Source organism: Macrosteles quadrilineatus, unplaced genomic scaffold (genome assembly GCF_028750875.1).
Source record: "Macrosteles quadrilineatus isolate MER2022 unplaced genomic scaffold, UCM_ALF_1.0 Scaffold_9__3_contigs__length_116548681, whole genome shotgun sequence".
Classification (NCBI taxonomy): domain Eukaryota; kingdom Metazoa; phylum Arthropoda; class Insecta; order Hemiptera; family Cicadellidae; genus Macrosteles; species Macrosteles quadrilineatus.
The window spans coordinates 20081519-20103247 of NW_026542602.1; the positions used below are offsets into that span (position 1 = coordinate 20081519).

General features: G+C 32.1%; 2 protein-coding genes across 3 annotated transcripts; one reads left to right on the top strand and one right to left on the bottom strand.

The window, feature by feature from the left end:
• Nucleotides 1-356: 356 nt before the first annotated feature.
• LOC129004027 (uncharacterized) lies at nt 357-9480 on the bottom strand. Of its 2 annotated transcripts, XM_054432399.1 has the most exons (8): nt 9413-9480; nt 8304-8437; nt 7133-7240; nt 5763-6020; nt 4247-4441; nt 3954-4083; nt 2827-3038; nt 357-881 (listed from the first exon to the last, which is right to left on the bottom strand). In XM_054432399.1, exons 1-8 carry the CDS (start codon nt 9432-9434, stop codon nt 618-620), a joined length of 1323 nt encoding a protein of 440 aa, XP_054288374.1. In that variant the 5' UTR covers nt 9435-9480; the 3' UTR covers nt 357-617. The 2 variants fall into 2 exon arrangements, with proteins under 2 accessions (XP_054288374.1, XP_054288375.1); XM_054432400.1 differs by lacking the exon at nt 7133-7240.
• A 4957-nt stretch (nt 9481-14437) lies between these two features.
• On the top strand, nt 14438-19203 carry LOC129003278 (uncharacterized). Its single transcript, XM_054431567.1, has 5 exons — nt 14438-14671; nt 15743-15952; nt 16270-16393; nt 17070-17260; nt 18934-19203. Exons 1-5 carry the CDS (start codon nt 14438-14440, stop codon nt 19201-19203), a joined length of 1029 nt encoding a protein of 342 aa, XP_054287542.1.
• Nucleotides 19204-21729: the final 2526 nt, after the last annotated feature.

A 21729-nucleotide genomic window follows, 5' to 3' on the forward strand; every position in this document is an offset into this window, starting at 1 on the left:
ACTTTTAGTCATAATGTGTTGTGTAATGAGGCTTTAGAGTAAAGTTAACTTTTTTGCTGTAGTGTGGTCTAGCCCAGGACAACTGGTATCTATTATTTCATTACACTTCAGTTCATCTGGTAGGTCTTTCTTCTCTATAAAAGATAACCATGTTTAATCTTTAAAAGTATTTGAAACCATTGAGATTTATTCGTTTTGAAGGTATATGATGGTTAGTAACAAATTAAACAACAAACACTGTAGGCTAAATAATTAAAACACAATGATGAAGCATATGAAGTAATTTATTTCCAATCATAGTATAGCATTTTACAAATAAGTTTAATGAAGCTATTTAATAAAACAAATCAGAAGACATAAAATTAAAGTTATGTTTATTTTGAATCTGAAGATACAAGGTATATAAGTTCCTTAAAGAAATACCAAGGAAATGTTTGATAAAATGATCATAGGCCCTCTTTTGTACATCGTATAAATTATTATGAGTTTGATATGTACTTAGAACCAGCTATTAAACGAGTTGTTTTATTAGCATTATACGTTTGATATAGGTATATGAACCAAAGTGATCATTTCATAATCACCGACACAATATAACACAATATAATTTGATGTAACTATTTAACATTCGGCAATAAACCCAGTGCTTCGTCCATTATTCTTAAATCCTGCTCATCGATATCCTGAGGTAAGGCTCTGTTGTAATTGTGTGGATTTGGATTCTTACACATTTTCTTCCAGCTGCCCTCATCATAAATAAAGCCATGCAACGCTTGTTCAAACTTTGAGAGTTTACAATCCTCGTTACCACACAAGGGCTTCAAGGTTATGGCTCTAAATATTTTGTCCTTGTCCACTCCTAAAGGATTGTAATAGTATATCTGAAATGAAACATGCAGTAACTTAGAATATTTACATACTCTACGGTACTCCAATGATACATTCTGTAGTCGTAAGTGAAAAAGATTTGAATTTTCAAGGTTGGAAGTGGTACGATGGGATATGTGAACATGGGACATGTACGGTGGAAGGCTGACACCTAGGGAACCTTAGTTGGGACTTTGCTCCTACGGGTATAACTTTTTTGGCCACAATAGGATGTCCCTCAGCATACAATAAGCTAATAGACATGTCAAGTTCCTAGTTCTGAAAATATTGGTGGACTCGGGTGTCGAGCTCAAGAATAAGATGGTGGTACTCAGCAAGGGTAGTCTTCTCCAAGGAAACCCCGGTAGTTGGCAAAATGAAGATGTAGAGAAAGCATTTCTACCATTGAATCCACGTTTGAAATACATAAGCTTAGATCAGTAACACTGATTTTAACTTGAAAGCAACATGCAGAGTTGCTTGTCTTTGTAAAGTATTACAAATCCCAAATAATTAAAACCTGGTAATCAATATTAATTTACCAGGTTCAGATGCTTGAACATCTGCAAAAAAAGAGTTTTAAAATTTAAAAAGTAATATCAATAAAAAAAACTATAATATAAGTCTTGATTAAACGCTAAATAAGTATTGCACATAAGTGGAACTAAAGATATCGACTTTGTTTTATCAATGTTGCGGGAAGATCGTCCGTTGGAGATAGAAATCCTTCAACTTTAACCAACATATTAAGACAGGCTTTAAGACAGGCATTCATTATTAGTCAAATAATAGTCTCTACCGTCTCTCTACTGCAGCCTTGTTGTCGAGGGAAATTGAAGGACTAATTTGAATCCCGCCATGATTTTTGAGTCACTAACTTGTGCTAAAAAACAGTGTTATCTTGTCACAGTCCTTCCGTTTTTCAGTCCTTTGTGGTCATCAATTAAACCTTTCTTAACGATAAAAGAATGTGTCCCCTCAAAAGCTTCCTGGCCTCAACTCATAGATAATATCGTTGAGTATACACGTATATACTCAATGATACTACCTAGCTCTTAGTGCAATGCATGTGAAGTCAGCTCAAAATGCAAAGTATTACAAATCCCAAATAATTAAAACCTGGTAATCAATATTAATTTACCAGGTTCAGATGCTTGAACATCTGCAAAAAAAGAGTTTTAAAATTTAAAAAGTAATATCAATAAAAAAAAACTATAATATAAGTCTTGATTAAACGCTAAATAAGTATTGCACATAAGTGGAACTAAAGATATCGACTTTGTTTTATCAATGTTGCGGGAAGATTGTCCGTTGGAGATAGAAATCCTTCAACTTTAACCAACATATTAAGACAGGCTTTAAGACAGGCATTATTAGTCAAATAATAGTCTCTACCGTCTCTCTACTGCAGCCTTGTTGTCGAGGGAAATTGAAGGACTAATTTGAATCCCGCCATGATTTTTGAGTCACTAACTTGTGCTAAAAAACAGTGTTATCTTGTCACAGTCCTTCCGTTTTTCAGTCCTTTGTGGTCATCAATTAAACCTTTCTTAACGATAAAAGAATGTGTCCCCTCAAAAGCTTCCTGGCCTCAACTCATAGATAATATCGTTGAGTATACACGTATATACTCAATGATACTACCTAGCTCTTAGTGCAATGCATGTGAAGTCAGCTCAAAATGCATTCCCTCGATCAGATTGGTATGCGCACAAAGAGTGAGGGAAATGTTAAAGGAATCGATCCCAACTGAATATAATCCTACCTGGTCAAATCCGTAACAGGTGTTAGGAAGGGACATCCAATGTTAACCAGAATAATTAAATTTAGACCGGGTAGAATTCAACGTACATTTACGAGTGTGTGCAGTCGTTATTTTTCTTCATTAACATGACACAATAAAAGAGCAGTGACGTTTATTATAAGGATATTTTTCATCAATCACTCCATAACACCTACCTGAACTAGATCATCTGATGTCACCTCTATGATAAGTGTGTCTCCTGGAAGTGCAATGCTTGTCTCGTCTTCGCTGATGACCCAAAGTAGAGGACTGACGGTGATATCGTGAGATCCGTGGAAATGAATTTTCATCTTCCGGTCAATTGATGTAATCGCCTTTTGATCTTCCATATTGTGGATCTCCGAAAATATTTGATTGAGGATAGGCCCTGTCGAAGAGAACAAAGACTATAAACAATTGGCAATCTCGAATTATATAGTTTCAATGCATCTATTTAATTAATAAATTATGAAGTAAGCAGTGAAATTGTATTTGCGCTGTAACAGTTACAGTTGCATAACGTAAGTATTTATTTTGGGACTTTATACTATCGTTTAACTTAATAACTACAAAACATCTGTAAAGTCTTCTATACTGTCACAGACTATGCATATTTGATTGTATTTATTATTTGCTCTAAAATAAATCCATGCTATCTTTTTCAATACATACAATGTATTTCCTCAACGCTGTATATTTCGGTTGGAAACGGGTGATTAGAAACGGGAAATTATAACCTTGCCAACGTCTTCGAATTAAGTGCAAGAGTTGGACGAACTACAGTAACTCCACTTCCTTATCCTGTGTCATTACAACAGTCCTCTGGGCGTTTTTCCCTCATTCAAATAACGCGTAATAATGAATTTGCTATGCCACACGTAGATATGGTCCTTAAAGATTATCTTTTCTGTAACAGACCCTAAATCAACGCTGAAGAACTATCAAGAATTATTTTAAACTCAAGGACACAAAATACTTCTCCGTAAGTTGAGGATACGTTTTATTACGAAACACTAAACTTGGCTAGAGATGTTTAGCATATTGATTGAATTGTTGACAGTCAGCTTTGACAAATAAATACTGGCCCAATTGACAACAGACTAATTTAAGCTATGTAATTGTGGGTTTATGGATATGTGTTTACTTCTTTTTTAATTCATCTTACATCTTTATATCCAAAACGTGGTCAAAAATTATTATCATTGAATTAAATTGTTGTCCAGTTATCAACCTAGAAATACCAGAGTCTCCCAGTAACTAACTATAAACTTAGGGCCTAAGTTGAAAATTTAGAACTCTTTACCAACTATATACTGCACCATGTTGGTTTTGCTGTAAATCTCGCGCCATAAGCAGAGTTGAAAAGCTTTTCGCATCACTGGAAGCGCGTAAGAAATACTGTCTGGAGCAACAAATTCTTGACCGTCAAGAATCTAGAAAAGAAAAAAATATTTTAGTGGAGGATTTCAATAACAAATATTCAGTAACACAGTTGTTTAATATATCTGCCAAGAGGAAATAAAACTTAATTTATTCCCACTTTGTGTTTGTAATTCACGTTCGTTTTTTTACATTGTTTTTTAAACCTCCACTTACCCATGATTGAAACGTATCATATATAGTAGCGCTATCCGACATAGATTTTACAAAGTTCTTTTTGTGGTAAATTGTTTCAATCATTTGGCCAAGTTTTTTATAATATGTCATTCTCATAGGGGAGGTTTCTCTTTTTTCTTCGTTTGACGCTTGCTTTTTCAGTTTTGCATAAAGAGTACATCCTTTATGTAATACCTAAAACAAATGAACGTTATAACAGTAACATGTGTAAAACTCTTTTTTTTACCAAGTTGACTATTATGTTTAAAATACATCGGTAATTGTTTTAAACGACTGGTTTGGTTTTGGCCTTATTTTGATATGCCCACATTACCTATTGCTTGGTTAAAAATTGTTTCCCAGAGTTTTGAGAAATATTTGTTTGTGTTTATTTCACTCACAATCGTCATTGCACTGTTCTCACATAAATTATTTTGATAAGTTGTTAATTTAAAATAGTCGAAATCTCCTTAAATACACTCAAATATATCACTTTCTATATGACAAAAGTAAAATTTATGGATGTCGTACACAATATAAATATTAGTAGTATCAAAACATGAGAGATTCCTTAACTTATAAGCCACTCGTAATGGTCAACATTCACCAAAATGAATGGATAAACTAATATAAGAGTGTATCAGAGTCATTGTTGCATTAATCCAATTAACCTAATTAATCTTACATTGTATGAATAGCTATTTACCTTACAAATGTAGTAAGAGCGTTTTTACATCACGCAGGTGAAGGTTGTGCAACGAGCGGAAGCGAGTTGCATAATTTACCTAAGTGATGTAAACACGCTCTTGCGTAACGTGTAATGTACAAGATGTTACCTTACCCGACAATATACAGGAGGTTACGAACAATATTAATCAATATCCATTTCACTCATCTTCTAACAGTAACGTTCATTTACAAACAAAAGCTAGGTTAGGAAAATTCTTCAAAACATAATAATAAAATTCAAGAGCACAGCTGATTTCTAGCGTTGAACGTCGTTGGCTCCATAGAGTTATATTTATTAAGTTAATCACTCAATGTTATTTAAATGGATTTCATTACATCACCGAGTGAGTTTTTGATACTTTACATCACTCGAGAAGTAAGGAAGTTGTATACATCACGCTTGGGATAGGGAAGTTTAACATGGCAGGTTAGGTAAATATTTTTAATAATTTAAAGCGAATGTCTTAGAAAAGCCGGTGTATAGCTGTCGACATTATACAACATTTATGTTCTTTAACTACCACATTAGAAATATTTTTAGTGAGTGAGAGTTGGCCAAGTAGTTGAGTGCTAGGCTTTAGTCTCCGGGGTTTTAGGATCAAATCCCTCCAATTCCCTTAGGGCTTAGCTATGTTAGTATCGACCCTCTACGCATAGCCTGAAGTAAAGTGTTTATGGTTGCGGGCTAGAAGCAATCCTAGGGTGGGATAGAAGGATAAGAACTAAAATACTACTAGTATTTTAACTAAAATAACTAGGATACTAGTAAATTGAACTTCGAACTCACGTGGGACTTGTCGTAATCAGCATTATGAATATCTATATTTCCTTTGCATGGTGACTTGTTGCCATCAAAACGAGCATTCAATAGGTATCCAGGATCCTTAGCAACAAACAGCCCTGTTGCAAGACACTGTGTGCTCCGTCTAGTTCTAGATACTGGGGTAGAGGAGAAATGTACCACCTTCGGGTCAAATAAAGGCACTTGGTCTTTGTAGCGAGTACCAAGTGACTTGCCAACCTGAAGCATTAGCTCTTCTCCTCTCTGTAACAAAAAACACAGCCAAGTTCATACTGAATTTTGTTTGTGTTTTTGCAAATCAAGTCGAACTATAACTTAATTCTTTAACAAAAATGGTATGAACTGTTTCGATTTCGTTAAGACAACAACATTCAAATTCAATTTGCTGATATCACAGTACGAGATAAAGTACATGATGTTTAATTACGTAAGAAATCGATCAAACCAAAGATTTTAATATACAAGTAATTTAGCGATATATTGACAGATCTTAGAACGACATATAATTCAGAGCTTAGAACTACCCATCTTACGATGTCGATAATTAAGATGTATCGAGCAAAAACACTATACGTAACTAACAACAACTAGGCGTTGATTTAATACCGAACATCGGTCTACGGCAACGTTTTGTGACGGTCAAATATAGATTTTTGTTATTTGGTTTTCCAATGCGGGCTGGCCACACAAAGCTTCCCATGAGAGAATCGTGGATTTGTTAAGTCTAATCCACAAACTTGTATTGTTGTTAATTGCCCTTGGGTTCTGTCTATATTTATTGAAAATGCAAGGGGCGTTCTATACCTAACGATCACTTTGATTTCAATTTTTATCTGTCGGAACATCGGAATCCGTGTCAAGGAAACTTTTTCTCCTTTAAGCTTGCCATTCAAAACAAACCCGTATATTTAATTATTCGTCATCAGTTTTATTGGTCTTGTGTCTGTACGTACTCTTGGAGGATATATACATTTCTATATATGATCATACGACTTGTATCATAAACTATTCTTAGCCTATACATGAGGGAGTTCAAGATTGTATTGACCATTATTGATAACATATTTACAGACATTTACTCCCAGCTAATTAGTTGTAGGGTTGTTCAGGCCACCTTGTCGGATCACCATGGCCAAGAAGACATTATTATTTACCTACTCCTTCTCCTCTACCAGGTTGTCCTAAGTTTATCATATTAAGGACATTCACTTAGAAAAGCACTTTTTGTATAATACATTGACAACACGATTACGAGATGACTTTTTCACATATAAACTGTTAGAACTTGTATTTACGTAGGTAGTCAATACGCGTTTACAATAGTGTACGTACCACAGCGGAGTTTACTTACTTACAGAGGTCAGTGTTCCTGAGTCACATTTCCATACGAACAGAAAACAGAAAACAGAAAAACAGGATTTAAAAGGGTTCCTTATTGGTTTTCTAATCCCATGTCTGGATATCTAAAAAAAATGTCTGATTACAGTAATTTCACATTATATTTACATCCACTGTTAATCATAAACAGTATATTATATACAGTTGTTGTAGCTTCCTTTTTTGGGGGGTATTATCATACATGTTCTTTATTCTTTAGGGCATTAAAAAAGGTTAAGCTATGCTGCGAAGAATAATGTATTTAAACGTAGTTACAAAGACATGGGTAGTAACTGATAATAATAAAAAATTCTAGGTATTTTAAAGGTTTCTAATAACTGTATTGCAGGCATGGTTTACAAATCTATTTTTAATATAATGCATTATTCCGGAGGCTAAAAAACCCATTTTAATTATTCTAGCCAAATCACTAAAACAAAATCTATAAATGCTTAGTAGGCTATAATATTGGATGTCCCAATTAATTCAAGGCCGTTGGCTTCCATATGAAGTTCAACATATCATCAAAATTGATGAACTTGGTCTCAAAATTGCTGTTGCATTTTTACACCTACAGTATGCAGAAGATAATATTAAGTCCTCAATTTATGGGAACAACTCCAGTTCCTCCACTTTTGGCAAACGTTCACGAATACAGAACACATTTACTTCAGCATCAGAACAAAAAAAAACCGAGAGGCCAGATTAAACTTAGTTCTAAGACATTGCACATTTAAGAATGACATATTACACGAATTTACATTATTTACACGAGTCACCTAGATTCACTTTGCACCAAACTTAATTCATTGATGATCTTAGATGATCTTGTTACCTTACAGTAATTAATGGTTAGGGCAACACCTAGAATGCTGTATAACGGTCATTTACATCTGTTCTGTTTAGTTTTGTGGCTTTTACGATAAAGTAGGGGACAGGAAATTTAGTAAAGCCATAAACTAGTTACTACTATCTTAACCCTAAATATACTTGTTATGCAGAACTACTCTATACCAACCCACTGATATGAGTATCTAGTTACTTATGGTGTCATAGTGTTTCACGATTTATAGCTTTGCTTTATCTGAAAAAATTAAATAATTCCCTACAGATAATCAGACTCAAGAAGTAATCAACTTTAGTACTTACAATGAAAGCGTACTGTAGATTTTCAGGAGCTTTGGGAAGAATATCTTTTTCGGTAAATAGTCTAAAACTCTTCACAATCTTTACATCTGTTGACTTATCTAAAGAACTTCCTGCTTCCGCCAAAAAAACGAACACTGAAAAATCAAAATTAAAAATTAAAGGAAACAGCAATTTATGATAACAGTAAAAGTAACAAAATCTAAATGTAACCCTTATGGTTGTTATTCATAGCACTGCTATTTATATTATACATTATGCAAAGTTTATATGTTAGTAGAGTTTGTACATAATATACAGGCTGTACATAATCGTAGATAGTGATTCCTTGGGTCAAAATAGAAAGAAAATCATGAATAATCTTTTTTTCCGAAATCGCTTCGTTAGCCAGATTTCCGCTATTTTGTATTTTGTACATAAACATGTTTATCTTCAAAGTTTTTCAATCGATTTTAAAGAACTTGGAATTATGTTAAGGTACAAAAGGTCCAATTAGGGAAAAAATCATTTTGATTCAACTTGTAGTTTTAAAATGGTGGCCATTAAAAATATTTAAACTTAAACTACTCAAAAACGGCTGTTTGAAAAAAAATTCAGGAACACTATTAAGATTTTGAATTTTAAAATGGGACGACCCCATTTTAAAACTATAAATCGTAATATTCAAGCTATTTCTTATTCGATATTAATGAACTTTGTATCGTTCGATATGGAGTTTAAAAAGATAAATAAAAATGTTTCTGAAATTTGTTTCATAAAACAGGCAATTTATGAGTAATTTATGTCAAAAAATTTTAAATGGCCGCCATTTTGAAATAATACGTTGAATTAAAATGATTTTTTTCTAACATGGGTCTCTTCTGCCTTAACATACATACCAAGTTTCATAAAGATCGGTTGAAAATCTTCGATGGTAAAAATGATTGTGTAAAAAATACCTAATCGACTAATATATGGTTTACAAAGCGATAAAAATATGTTTTTCTTGATTGCCTCTTAATTTTGACCCAAGGAATGACTACGTAAATTGTGTCCCCACCTTTTTTTAGCAACCTGTAAATATATTTATTAGTAAAGTTAATAACTAAAAACAGTAACAGACTCTACTTTACCTAGAATGATGATCGTCGACATACCAACGCCAAGTGATGGTTCGGTTGACGATTAAAATATAACATCAAGCCATCTGTTGTGTAACGTAAATAATTGGGCTGATTGCACTACAAGCGCGGCTTATCAAACCGTTTTTGTTAGCTCGCTTTCTTGTACGGTACAAATTTTGCAATCAATTTTATACTAACTTCCCGATGAGCTATAGATTTGAATCTTGAAACATAGCTCACACCTGGATGAAAATGCAGTATTATATCATTTAATTTTCATATTTCCCTTTACCTGCCCCCAATGGGCTTCCAAAATTTCCATGTTTACATTTTTAAAGAATGTAAAATATATCAATTAATTTAAGTAGCTGTAAATACTTAAATTTTACAGTTAGAAGAACAGAGGCTAAGAGGTATAGGTTCTGCTCCCGAGATACTCGAAAAATATAAAACAAGCAATAACAATAGTTATAGGTAATAAATAATAAACAACAATAATTGTGAAAACTTAACGAAAGGTAGTTTCATTCTTACAAGCAACTATTGACCTAAATTTGCCTTTGGTACCATATCTATGAGATAACATTGCTTAAATAATCGATGTTTTGCTGTGCAGTAAGCCAGAGACTCAATGGTTTGGAGAATGATTTTAAATTTGCAAGATGTTTAATGTTTGAAGGAACTTGATTGAAATACTTTGGTCCTAAATACTCAAAAGAATGGCGAAACATTTATTTGTTGACTTTAAGTGGTCTGAAATTATTTTGACGTACATCTGCATACGACCTTTATTGTTATTGTATATTTCAATACTATGGCCTAAAGTGTTTTTTTTAACAAAGCTCAAGTTTTAAGATCGGGGCAAAGCAAATGTCAAAAAATGAGCGCTGGTTGAAAAGAACTATATTTTTCATCATATTGTACCATTATTATAACAAAACATGATACATAACTAAAATATTTTTCTTTTAAAGTACCTCTCAAAATGACTTCTAACTTGTTTTCAATGCAACTTGCTATTGGAAACAAGCAGCTGTTTAGTAAGGGATTCCATCGTTTCGTATATTACGAATGTGTTAGTGTACATTATAGTATTTACATATCGAACCATTTACAATATTGCAACAATAATTTACAACCATTTGAACATATATACTTTCGATGCATGCGATTGTTTACGATAGAATTTTACAAATGGAATGATTTCTACCGCCTAAGGGCTAAAACCGTTTTTACCCCATACAGAGCAAAAAAAGGCTACTTTAGACCCGCAATGCATGCATTAAAAACGACTGTTTTTGCTGCAGTATGACGAAAGAGTATATTTCGTACCTAGGGCCGAAAATGAGCTTTTGCCGGCTCGAGATAGTTTTTAAGTTCGAGACGAAGTCGAGATAGTCAACGCAACTTTAAGGTTATGTGAAGAAGTAATTTCAGTAATCAGCAAAAATAATAATAAACGGTTGCTAGGCAACGGTGAAAATGAAACAATTCTATTGCAATGTTATGGATACTGTTTGTGTATTTAATATGCAAGCGGGCAGCTGATTTTGCGGCCCTAGGGATGTAAAAACCTACTCGGTCCCCAAATAAGGATGACAGCTGGCATGGCCATCAACACGTAACTTTCAGCCTCTAATTAACGTATGTAAAACAGCTAACAACATCATAGTGTGGTGAAATATATTATTAAGTATATTATAAGTTATTTTTTAATATTAAGATTATTGAGTTTGGTAGTTACAAAAATAACAACAAAATGTGCACAATGAATAGGAATCATCACTGCTGCTCAGCTAAACAAAGTCAACTACGGTACTACTGTACTATTTTAACAGATTACTAATAGACTGCAAACGATGTTTATGTAGGCTACATTGACCATAGACTGCTCTCAGATCATTCTAATGATTTCCCCCAAGCAAAGCTTGGTCCCCAGGTACTCATTTATAAATTGGGGCAATCTCTTTGCCTCAAACTCTACCATGACATTTTTAAATTAGTCTAATGGTTAACATCACATTTCTCTGCTACTATGAGGTCACTTACTCGCAATTGTGGCATGAACTTTTTTCCTGTGGCTAGTGATTCAGCATTATGGTTTCCTTTCCAGACGTATAATTAAATGTAGCTATAATTTAGCACATAATGACTTCAATCAATCAAATTTTATAACAGGAACTCAACTATGCAATTACCATAATAACTGTAAAACTCTAGCCTACACTTTTCGATCCAGTATGCGTAAGACACTCCTTTGAGTTAGTTTAATTCAATAAAATGTTTAAATGTTTATAAATAGTTTTTAATATTGTTTATTATCGTCACAGTGCCTATAATTTATGTGGTTAACGTTTTTGGGATACTAGATATGTGTGCGGTACATGACATGTTATGTGAGTTATACAATTAATTAGTTTTCGTAACTATTTAAAGTGGAAATGCTTAAGATATCATATTTTAAATGTTTAATTTTGCTTATAATATATTGCTCAAAATAAATATATTCCCTTAAACGTTATATAACGTTTTTATAAATATGAACACGCTGAAAACATGACGTTTTATACAAACTAGTGGTCGTCCCATGTCAAAAAATATGTAATGTACAGTTTTCTCTATTTTAACCCCACAAACACTGTAAATAATACTCATGTGATTGTACCATCTTCCATTTGTTTTGATTTTCTGTTTACATTTTGTTGTTATTTCGTCACCACATTGGGAACCCATAAAGCCAATGTAAATTTTGTTTATATTTTAAATTTACTTTGTGTGCATATTTTTCAGTCTATTTAAATTAAAATAATGGAATTTTGTACATCTACAGGAAAATTCTAACAGCATGTGCAGCTTTTTACTGCGATGAACACGAGCTGAGGAAAAAGGATTTAAAGAAAATTGCTTACTTATATACAGTATATATATATATAACTAAAAAAAAACATATTTAAGACTTGCGATCGTAATTTATTAGCGTTTATGTTATAAATTCTTTGGCTCGGGAAATAATAATCTCATCCACTTTGTATAAAGCTCAGTTGTTTGTATTTTAAAGAGGTTGGTTTGATTTTAAATCTATAATTTTACCATCAACGTGGTCTTCTAAGGAACAAGCCAATCAAAGGGCGACCTTTAATACAACAATGTTCTGAAGTCATAATTCTATAGGTGGCAAAACTAGTATTTTAACCGTAGTCATCAATACTGGTTTTATACTGAAAATACTTTTGATTAACCTATTTATAAGGTTACTACAGTTCAAGTTTGAAAGATCTTTAAAATGTGTTTGAACATGTAATTTAAAGAACCTATGTGGTCTCGTTGTTAAACACATTCTGTTAAATGATGAAATGTTTTTACTTACCGTGTTTAAGCTACGTTGTTTATAGGATTTACGATGTATATGGTTTTAATTAGGGAAGGTTGTAAGATTGTTTTTCATATTTGTTTTAAGGCAAATTTAAAACATTTATATTTATATATTATTATAATGTCCACAGTGGTTGCCGCATGTCTTACGGTAGACTGTCAAAACTCAAGCGTAAGATCTTATGCAGATGAAGCAAAGGTTAATCCCATTTACGGTTCTCCAGCTGAGGTCAACAATCTACCAGAGGCTCCAGCCAATCTAAGATATGCGTTTATTGTTAGTAACCTGCAAATATTTACGATACTCTTAGAGTGATGTATACTACACGTTATACCACAGTTCGTAGGTCTATTGTATATATGTTTTGTGTAAATCCCATGTTCAAAATAATATTTCATTTTGTACTAACCGTTTTCATGATTTGGACACTTTGCGAATGCTTTCTGAAGTTGTAGGTTTTAGCGTGAATATCTTTAGAAAAATATAATTAATTGATTAGATATTAACTCAGTTGTTTTGTGTTATATCACTGTCGTTGTATATCAGACATTGAGTTCAAATTAAATATACATTACGTGTTTATAATCTTGAAAAACATTTTTAAAGTGCGTGCTTATTACATCGCTAAAAAGATTAAACTTAGAATAATATAATGGGCATATAATATCCAATAATAATTTTTACAATAGGTTTACATAAGAATCATTAAGTGCTTGTGTTAGATAACTAACAGTATCAACAACAGAAATTTTCCAATGAAAATTAAAAATTTGTTTCAGTATGCTAAACGTAAGCTTAATAAATTTGTAACCCCAAAACTTTGTTTATAATATAGCCTTTTATATAAAACACATAGAATATAGTATTGTACAAGTATTAACTAATATACCTGTTAAACTACTTCAAGATATTCCGACATGGTATCAGAAGCCCAATATATTTCCCGTTTCAAACTAAGGAGGAATTCGAAACAATGTGGCCCAACGGATTGGGAGAGTTGACCGCTGTGAGTATACACATATACAAATTATAATCATTGTAATCATCATTCCAATGAGCCAAATCAACCTTTTACGGCATGTTGGATGCCTTTGGTTGTAGAAAATTGTAGATGATTAGACAAAGGGATCATTAATACTTTGAATGATATTGGGTAAAATATACTAGGGGTTTTGTTTATACTCCGTTCACAAGTCTTAGGCGATTTGAGGATGTAGATCAAATCACATCAAACTTAAAGTGTGATTCAGTAACCACTCTTTCAGTATCATGAAGCATTCTGCTTAACGCCTTATTGAACTCTAATGGTTCTACACAACGATAACTTTTTATAAGACCTCTAAAACGAAATCGTTCACAAAAACATTAGAATGGGTTGCTTGTCTAGTGATTCGTGTCTTAGATCTCAGTGAAAGAAAGGTAAGTTTGATCCTCTCAGTATATCCAAATGTTTTGAGATAATTAAACCGCTTCTCATAAACGTTGGCATTTTTCTGTAAACAATATCACTCTCGTTGAAAATAAAGGAACCAGAATAATGTATCTAGCGAGAAAACTACGTTTAAGACGTTGATTATATTCTAAACAAAGAATTATAGGTTTTTATTTACTCTTTTAAAATTAAAAATTTTACATCCCATTTCCAGAATGGCAAGCGCCTGATGTACAACGTAGGTAGGTCACTGAGGACGCGGTACCACAAGCTCATTCCTCGGTACCACAAGAACATCGTGTCTGTGACTTCCTCAGAGTCCTCGAGGGCGGCGGAGAGCGCCTCGTATGTGGCCGCAGGCATGTTCCACCCCGACACCGAGCCAGTGTTTGACAAGAAGGAGGGAAGCACCACCTGGAGGCGTGTACCTATCTGGGAGAACGCACTGTTCGACAAACACAAGGTTTTGAAGAATAGCTATGCAAATAGCTATGATTAAAACTAATATTAAAAATGGATTACAATCAAAAATATTATTTTATACTGGGTGTATTATACCACTCATCAAAATTAATTCGATCAAAGCGCATCCGCGAGTCTCTGGAATGTCATTCAGAACATTAGTAGTAATCACGCCAAAAACAATAGTTAGGTGTTTAGAGATACATCGTTCATCTCCTTAATGGCTAAGAAACCTTCTCAGTACATAGCAGAGGTAGTTATTTTATGAATTCTTTTGCTAAGCTTCAGTCATACAGTCTCATCTAAAATACAACGGAGCTATCATCTAGGTCCACTTATCATCCAGGTGATAATGTCGTATAAAAATGTATTGTCAAAGCTTTTGCAATTGACTGATGCAAGAAAGGGTTACCAATTCCCTCTCATTGGCTTTTTTCTGTGTTTAATACAATAATTTTATAAATATAGATAACGGCTTACTATGTATGTGTTAGCTTGGTGCTTAAATCAGCGAGGTTAGCTCATTGAAAAAAGTGAAAGCCAAAATTGTAGATAGTCTCCTTTCGTTGTAAGGCTTCTTTGTTATTTTAAACCAACCCGTAGTGCAGAATATTGATTTTAAAATTCTGCATTGTTGACTTCCAACACACGGATTTTTTTAAAGTGGGGAAAAAAAACATCTTAAACTATTAAATACCTTAAGAAAGCTTAACTACAAAATGTCTTACAATAGTTAAATATTTATACTATATTAACATCACTTTTAAGCATTGAGCTATTGAGCATCACTTTTAAGTAGGAAAGGTATTTAACAAACATATATGTTGTACAACTACAGTAGTTTTTTTTGTTTTTTTTTACAAAACTGGTTTTCTTTAGTGGAGATATTATCAATAGAATATCAAGAGATTTAATATTTAATATAATATTGATTTGATTTTAAATAACCAATTATTAGATAAAGATCAACGCTAGTGACGGTTGTGAATTCATAAAAATTATCAGTAATAAGCTTAGGATCACATATAAAACTAAGATATGTTCTTCGATTTCATTAGTTGTTTTCTATCAGCTGTTTAGTCAGAAAAGAGACCGAAGCCAATGTCCAAAATTTACCGCAATGCGAGAACAAGTAAAAGCAGAAGAAAAAAGTAGAGCATCGCCAACGAGAAAAGAATTCTACAGAATAATAAATGAAATGATACTTATAGTTTATAATCAGTCTGAATTCATCAACTCATTTATGGACAACTCCAAGGCGTATGATACATTTCAGGCTTGGGTAAGTTCTCTTACTTAAAATAACTATTGGTATATGCAATTTGTCAATGTTCATCTTGAGTGTAATTCATTATTGTGGAACATGTATATATATAAGTTATATATATATTTCCAAATAAACAAATTTTAAACAACATTTATTCTAGACAACATGTTTTAACAGGTTTAGGAACCCCGCCGTAAAAACACAATTAAAAAGCTTCATATAAAACCTAATAAACCATCTGTTTGAGGATGGTTTTTTTATATTAAAGCATTTTAACTTACTATAGTAAAATATATGTGGATAAGTTAAATATTTCAAATTATGATTTTTAGATTCTAGACGACCAAGAAGTTCCTTCTTGGATAGTAAAAGTTTTCCCTGTGTTGGAGAAAATGAAACAGCTTCGTATGTGGATACATATACATAGCAAACCAAACATGATGAGATTTCTAACAGGTATAGCTGACTTAAATAATTAATTATACTGAATTAATAAACTACTGGTTAGAATCTGGGTAAGCTCCTAAATAAGGATATAAATTAACGACTAGGTTTTAGTTAGATTAATTAATTAAAACGCACAGTTTGTTCCCAGTTTTATCAATGACATCTAAATAAACACTTAAGGTTACCTAGAGGAACTTGTAAGTTCGGATAACTTACTTGCTTTTTCTTATATTAATAACGACCACTATTATTCGTTTTGCCTATGAATGAACGCGTCACAACAATTAACCACAGTTAGTATTTTAAGCTGGCTTTTGTAACAGGATGCCTTTCTTCTTACGTCAATGATCTGTGTATTATTTTTAACGACTACAAAAAAATAAACTTAAGTGTGAAAATAGTAAGATTGATCATCGAACCTTAAATAAACAAACTTTATGAATAAAACCATTGACTATATATACCTGTAGGTATATAGTCAATGATAAAGCCTACAGTTATATTTTATATATTATTTGGTAAATTATTTGACACATTTAAACATTGATTATCTGTTTTTATTATCCAATTATGGATTTAAAAATTAATCTTTATATACAACTCTGATACAATAGTCTGCAAACAAATCTATATCATTTTAAAATCACTTTTAGCTACACATTTATTTCCATATTTACCTTGTTAGGAACCTTATTGAATCAGATGTTCATCGAGATGGACGATGCCTCTAAAAGCAGCAGTTTGAAGGTCCATTTCCATGGTTCTCATGATATACCTGTTTGTGCCTTGGTGTGGGGAATCGTCCATGATGAGAAGTACTTGGCGCTCCCTGGAGATACGGTAGTTGTGGAGATGACTGCAGACGGATTAGTCAAGGTGAGGGATGTAGCTTTTTGTACCATTTCATGATTAAGACGTTTGAGATGCTCGGCCCTCGAGCATACAAATTTGAAAATGTAAACATTCTGGTTAAAAAAGTGCAATTTTCTCTCTCTTAATATCGTTTCTTTGTGTAACATCGTTCATTTCTCTCTCCTTTTATTTTGACTTGTTTCATTTACCTTTTCCTTTTGTGTGCATTTAATAAACCCTTTTTAATTCGACTCTAAATTCTGTGTACTGTGAGAACATTTGGACATTCATCAAACATATCTTCTCGACTAGAGACAACATGCGACCAGATCTTCTTTCAAGACCTTAATAACGTCAAAGTGGTAACATAACTATAGTTCAGTGTTAAAAATTAAACCAAAAGTCCATAATTATTTTCTGTTGTCAAAATTAAATTGACAACCCATATACAGTCCACTTTTATTATTTCTAAAAAAAGCCTTTTGAATACGCTACATCTTTGGTATATCTTGTATAAAAAAATAAGACTGTATTTCCCACTTTCAGCATTAGGTTTCTTTCTCATTTTATTTGTAGTTTTAGCGAATTTCCCTATAGGGAAGTAGCTATTACCGTAGGTGGCACGGTAAGACCTAGACCCGGGACCCATTAACTTTTTCATTTTGATGTCCCCAGAGGCCAAAAACACCATTCGTTCAAATTTTTATATATGTATATATATATATATATATATAGACTTATATATATATATATAGACTTATATATATAGACTTATATATATAATATATATATATATATATATATATATATATATACGTCCGTGAACGCGATAACTTGAGTAATTTTTGTCCGATTTTGATGAAATTTGGTTTAAAGGTGTAAAGCGGGATAATCTTGAATGAGTTCGCGAACCAGCACGATCGGACCATGGGAACGGGGCTTTACGGGGGGTTTTATGGGGTAAAAATTGGTTTTTCTCACTTTTGACCCTCAAAACACAAAATTTCCCGATTTCTCTTTAGACCTTTTTAAAGAGCTTAAAAAAACAAACAATTTAGTATATAAAAGTATTTTTATTCGATTGTTAGTAACGGAGACAATTTAAAAAAATTTAAATTTAAAATTCCCATGTTATTCTTATGGAGAATATTGTCAAATGTTGTAGTTTGCTTGTTTATGGATATATTTTGATCAAACTTGGCAAATTTATTTATTTTGTACTAAGCTATCAATATTTTACTAAAAAGCACACTTTATTAGTTTCCTTGTAGCTGCAAACCTAGGTACTCGTTAAACCTAATGTTATTAAAATATATTTAACTGAAAATCAATTCAGACAAATGGAAATTCGCTTAGTCGGCAGGTTTGCTGCGGCGGGGGTATTTTTTTTTAAGTCGGGTAAACTTTCAAACTTAACTTTACTATTGCAACCAGCTGGTTTGATATGGACTCTATAACTCTCTCGAACACTGAATAATATTTATTTGACTAATGGAGAGTTTAATATACAAATATTGTGAGATGCCCAAATAATTTTACATGCATGTACTGTATGTTTGTTAATTTCTATATACTAACCGACAAAATTAGACATACACTAGTGGAGTATGCTTAATCTATGGTTTTGAGTAATTGTTAAGATAAACCAACAGGTAATTTCAAAGAAATATTTTTTTATCTGGCTGTTATTATTACAGGTATACCTTTATGTACCGTTGAAGAAGGACCGGAGAGAAAGATTCCAAATCCTCTCTTTAGAATCCCTCTGTGGAAAAGAAGATTGTAGCTTGGTAGAATTCAAAAATGCACTGAAAGAACTAACTTTTGATGAAGATCAGTGGAAGCAGATTTGCAACGATAAGTCAGGCGTTGACCCTGAATATAGAACGTTACCTCAGGATATCGATGACGAAGATTTAATTATCATGAACGAAGCTATGTCTTACTTAAAAAATGTTACCCTATAATTTTTACTCTTCTATGTTGTATGGTGTGAATTTAAGTACAAGAAGTATTTTTTTCGTTAAATACCAAATCAAGAGCTTTTTTCTGTCTGTGCCTTGTCTCTTTGATCGGGATGTTTTGTTTTACATCTAAATAAACAAAGAGTACATTGTTAACCAATATATGATAATAACAGTTCGAATAGTTTTAGCGAAATCTTTTAATAAATAAAATTATTTAAGAAAATGCATTATCCCTTTGTAAAATAAACACAGAAGATTTTATGTCCGATTAAGTAGCGGTACTGTTAATATAGTGACAAAATTAACTTGTTAAAAATTTACTAATTTTTTATTTATGTCTTATTTTAGTTTGTTTATACGAACAAAACATGATATGTCAATATGTTATGTAAATAAGCATTTTTTCATAACTTGTTAGAGCTAAATAATACTAGGATATATCGTCCTTTGTTTTTAAAAATATGAAAAAAATCGTTCAAAATATTAATTACAGCTTTGAAATGCCGACGACGTAATTTTTATGACAAAATTTATAGTTATATTACACTTTTTTATTTTGACTTCTATGAACTTAATTTTGTATGTGTTTGCTGTAGCAATAATTGGTTTTTTATTGGTTAAAAAAAAACAGGTAATAAGTAAACATTCATACCTAATGTTGTGTTCCATTAATGTTTTCTCAATTTTTGTCGAAAGCTAATTTAAAAATTAGGCATGGCTTCTCTAAACGTGAAAATGGTATGACAAATCTGTAACCACGTGAATGAGAAAGTATTTGGATACAAATTTAAACTGTGTGTATGCCATTGAGATTGTTTCAAAACAAGCTTTTTACAGACATATAAAACGATAACTTATTTTTACATATTTCCTCTTCAGTTTATTCTACACAGTTGTTTCTTTATTTTGACTTACGTAACATAAACGTTATACGAATTGTTTTTCATGTTTAAATATGAAATCAAATAGCGTGCATTTCATATTTACATACAACCTTTATTAAATTATGGTAAAAGTGTTGTGATTAACTGTTTCAATAATTTAAAAACTGTCCATAAAATAATTGGTGATTGAATTATTATTTTACTTTACAGTGTGTAAGTATTAACACAGTACGGTACTACAATACGGTATGCAAATTAAATAAGGTTATCTGAATGAAAACAGATTTACCAATACCTTGCTATATTTAGCTCGTATAGCAATATATAAAAATCCAATTTGACGCTTGCAATCGTAGAAGATGTAATACAAATTCTCATAACTTGTTCCTTTTGCCAGTTTTTTTATATATATAATGAATCTTCAAGAAAGATTCTTACTTTTGTGCCGCTTAATGTATTCTTATCTAAAAAAGTGCATAGCTGAGATAGCATAAGCAGTATTGTTTACAATTACTTATGCCCAATAACCATCAAAGGCAGGGACAAGCAGGACGGTAGTTTCACAGATGGTTGAACTCCCTTTGATGATATTAATTACAATCGACACTTGACCGAACGAACAATCTCCAAAGTGAATTTCAATTTTGTAATATACATGAAATTTTAGTGAAGGTGAACGATTTGAACAATTTAACTCTACCAACTGAATATTTTTTAAGCTCAAAATTTCAAAAAGTTACTGAAATTCTAAAATATAATACTGTACAATAATATTTTACACTGTACAAATACATTTATTTCCATATTACTTTCTTTAACCTGAGTACGTAAAATATATTATCCAGTACACAAATCCTTACCGACGTGGATACATTTATTATATGATAAAAAGGTTATTAGGATGATTTAGTATTAGAAAAATAAACAACTTAATACATGTTCAACCATAAATATACGTTTTCAAAAGGTATGTTTCAATTCGAAGTCCCCGATAGAGCAATACAGACTGACCCAAATAATGCTTCTTAATTATTTGTACAGACCAAAAAATAAATAAATACAAGGTTTGAATTCTTAGTTAGGCTTGGTTAAAACTGTTTTATTTCAACGTTAAAACTAAATTGAATCATCTCCAGGCAAACGTAATTTTAATAGCATTCCAATAACAAGTATAATTGTTAGACTATTATAGGTTCATACTTACGACAACAGTTCAAAAAGTTGTGTTCAAACTCACAACATGTTTCGCCTATTATATACATTCATACATTGTCAAATTATATTTACAAAATTGTTTCACCAGTAAATAAGATTCATCAACAACAACAAAAAATATAAATAATGCACACGCGAAAACACATTTGAACATTTAGACTAAGCATACTAGCCTATACTATTAACCGGTCGCGGTACGGAGGCAGAATAGTCAAAACATATCGTGAGTTTGAACACCACTTGTTTAACTGTTCACGTAAGGATCGTACTTATAACAGGTTAATTAAACAGTTCATGGGCTACATAATGTATTTATATTTAAATTTACTTTACAAAAATTAATTATAGTGTTGAAAGCTATATACCCAATGATCAAACTTCATGCATCTGTAAATTTGTATAAAGATAATCCCGTATGAAAGCTTGT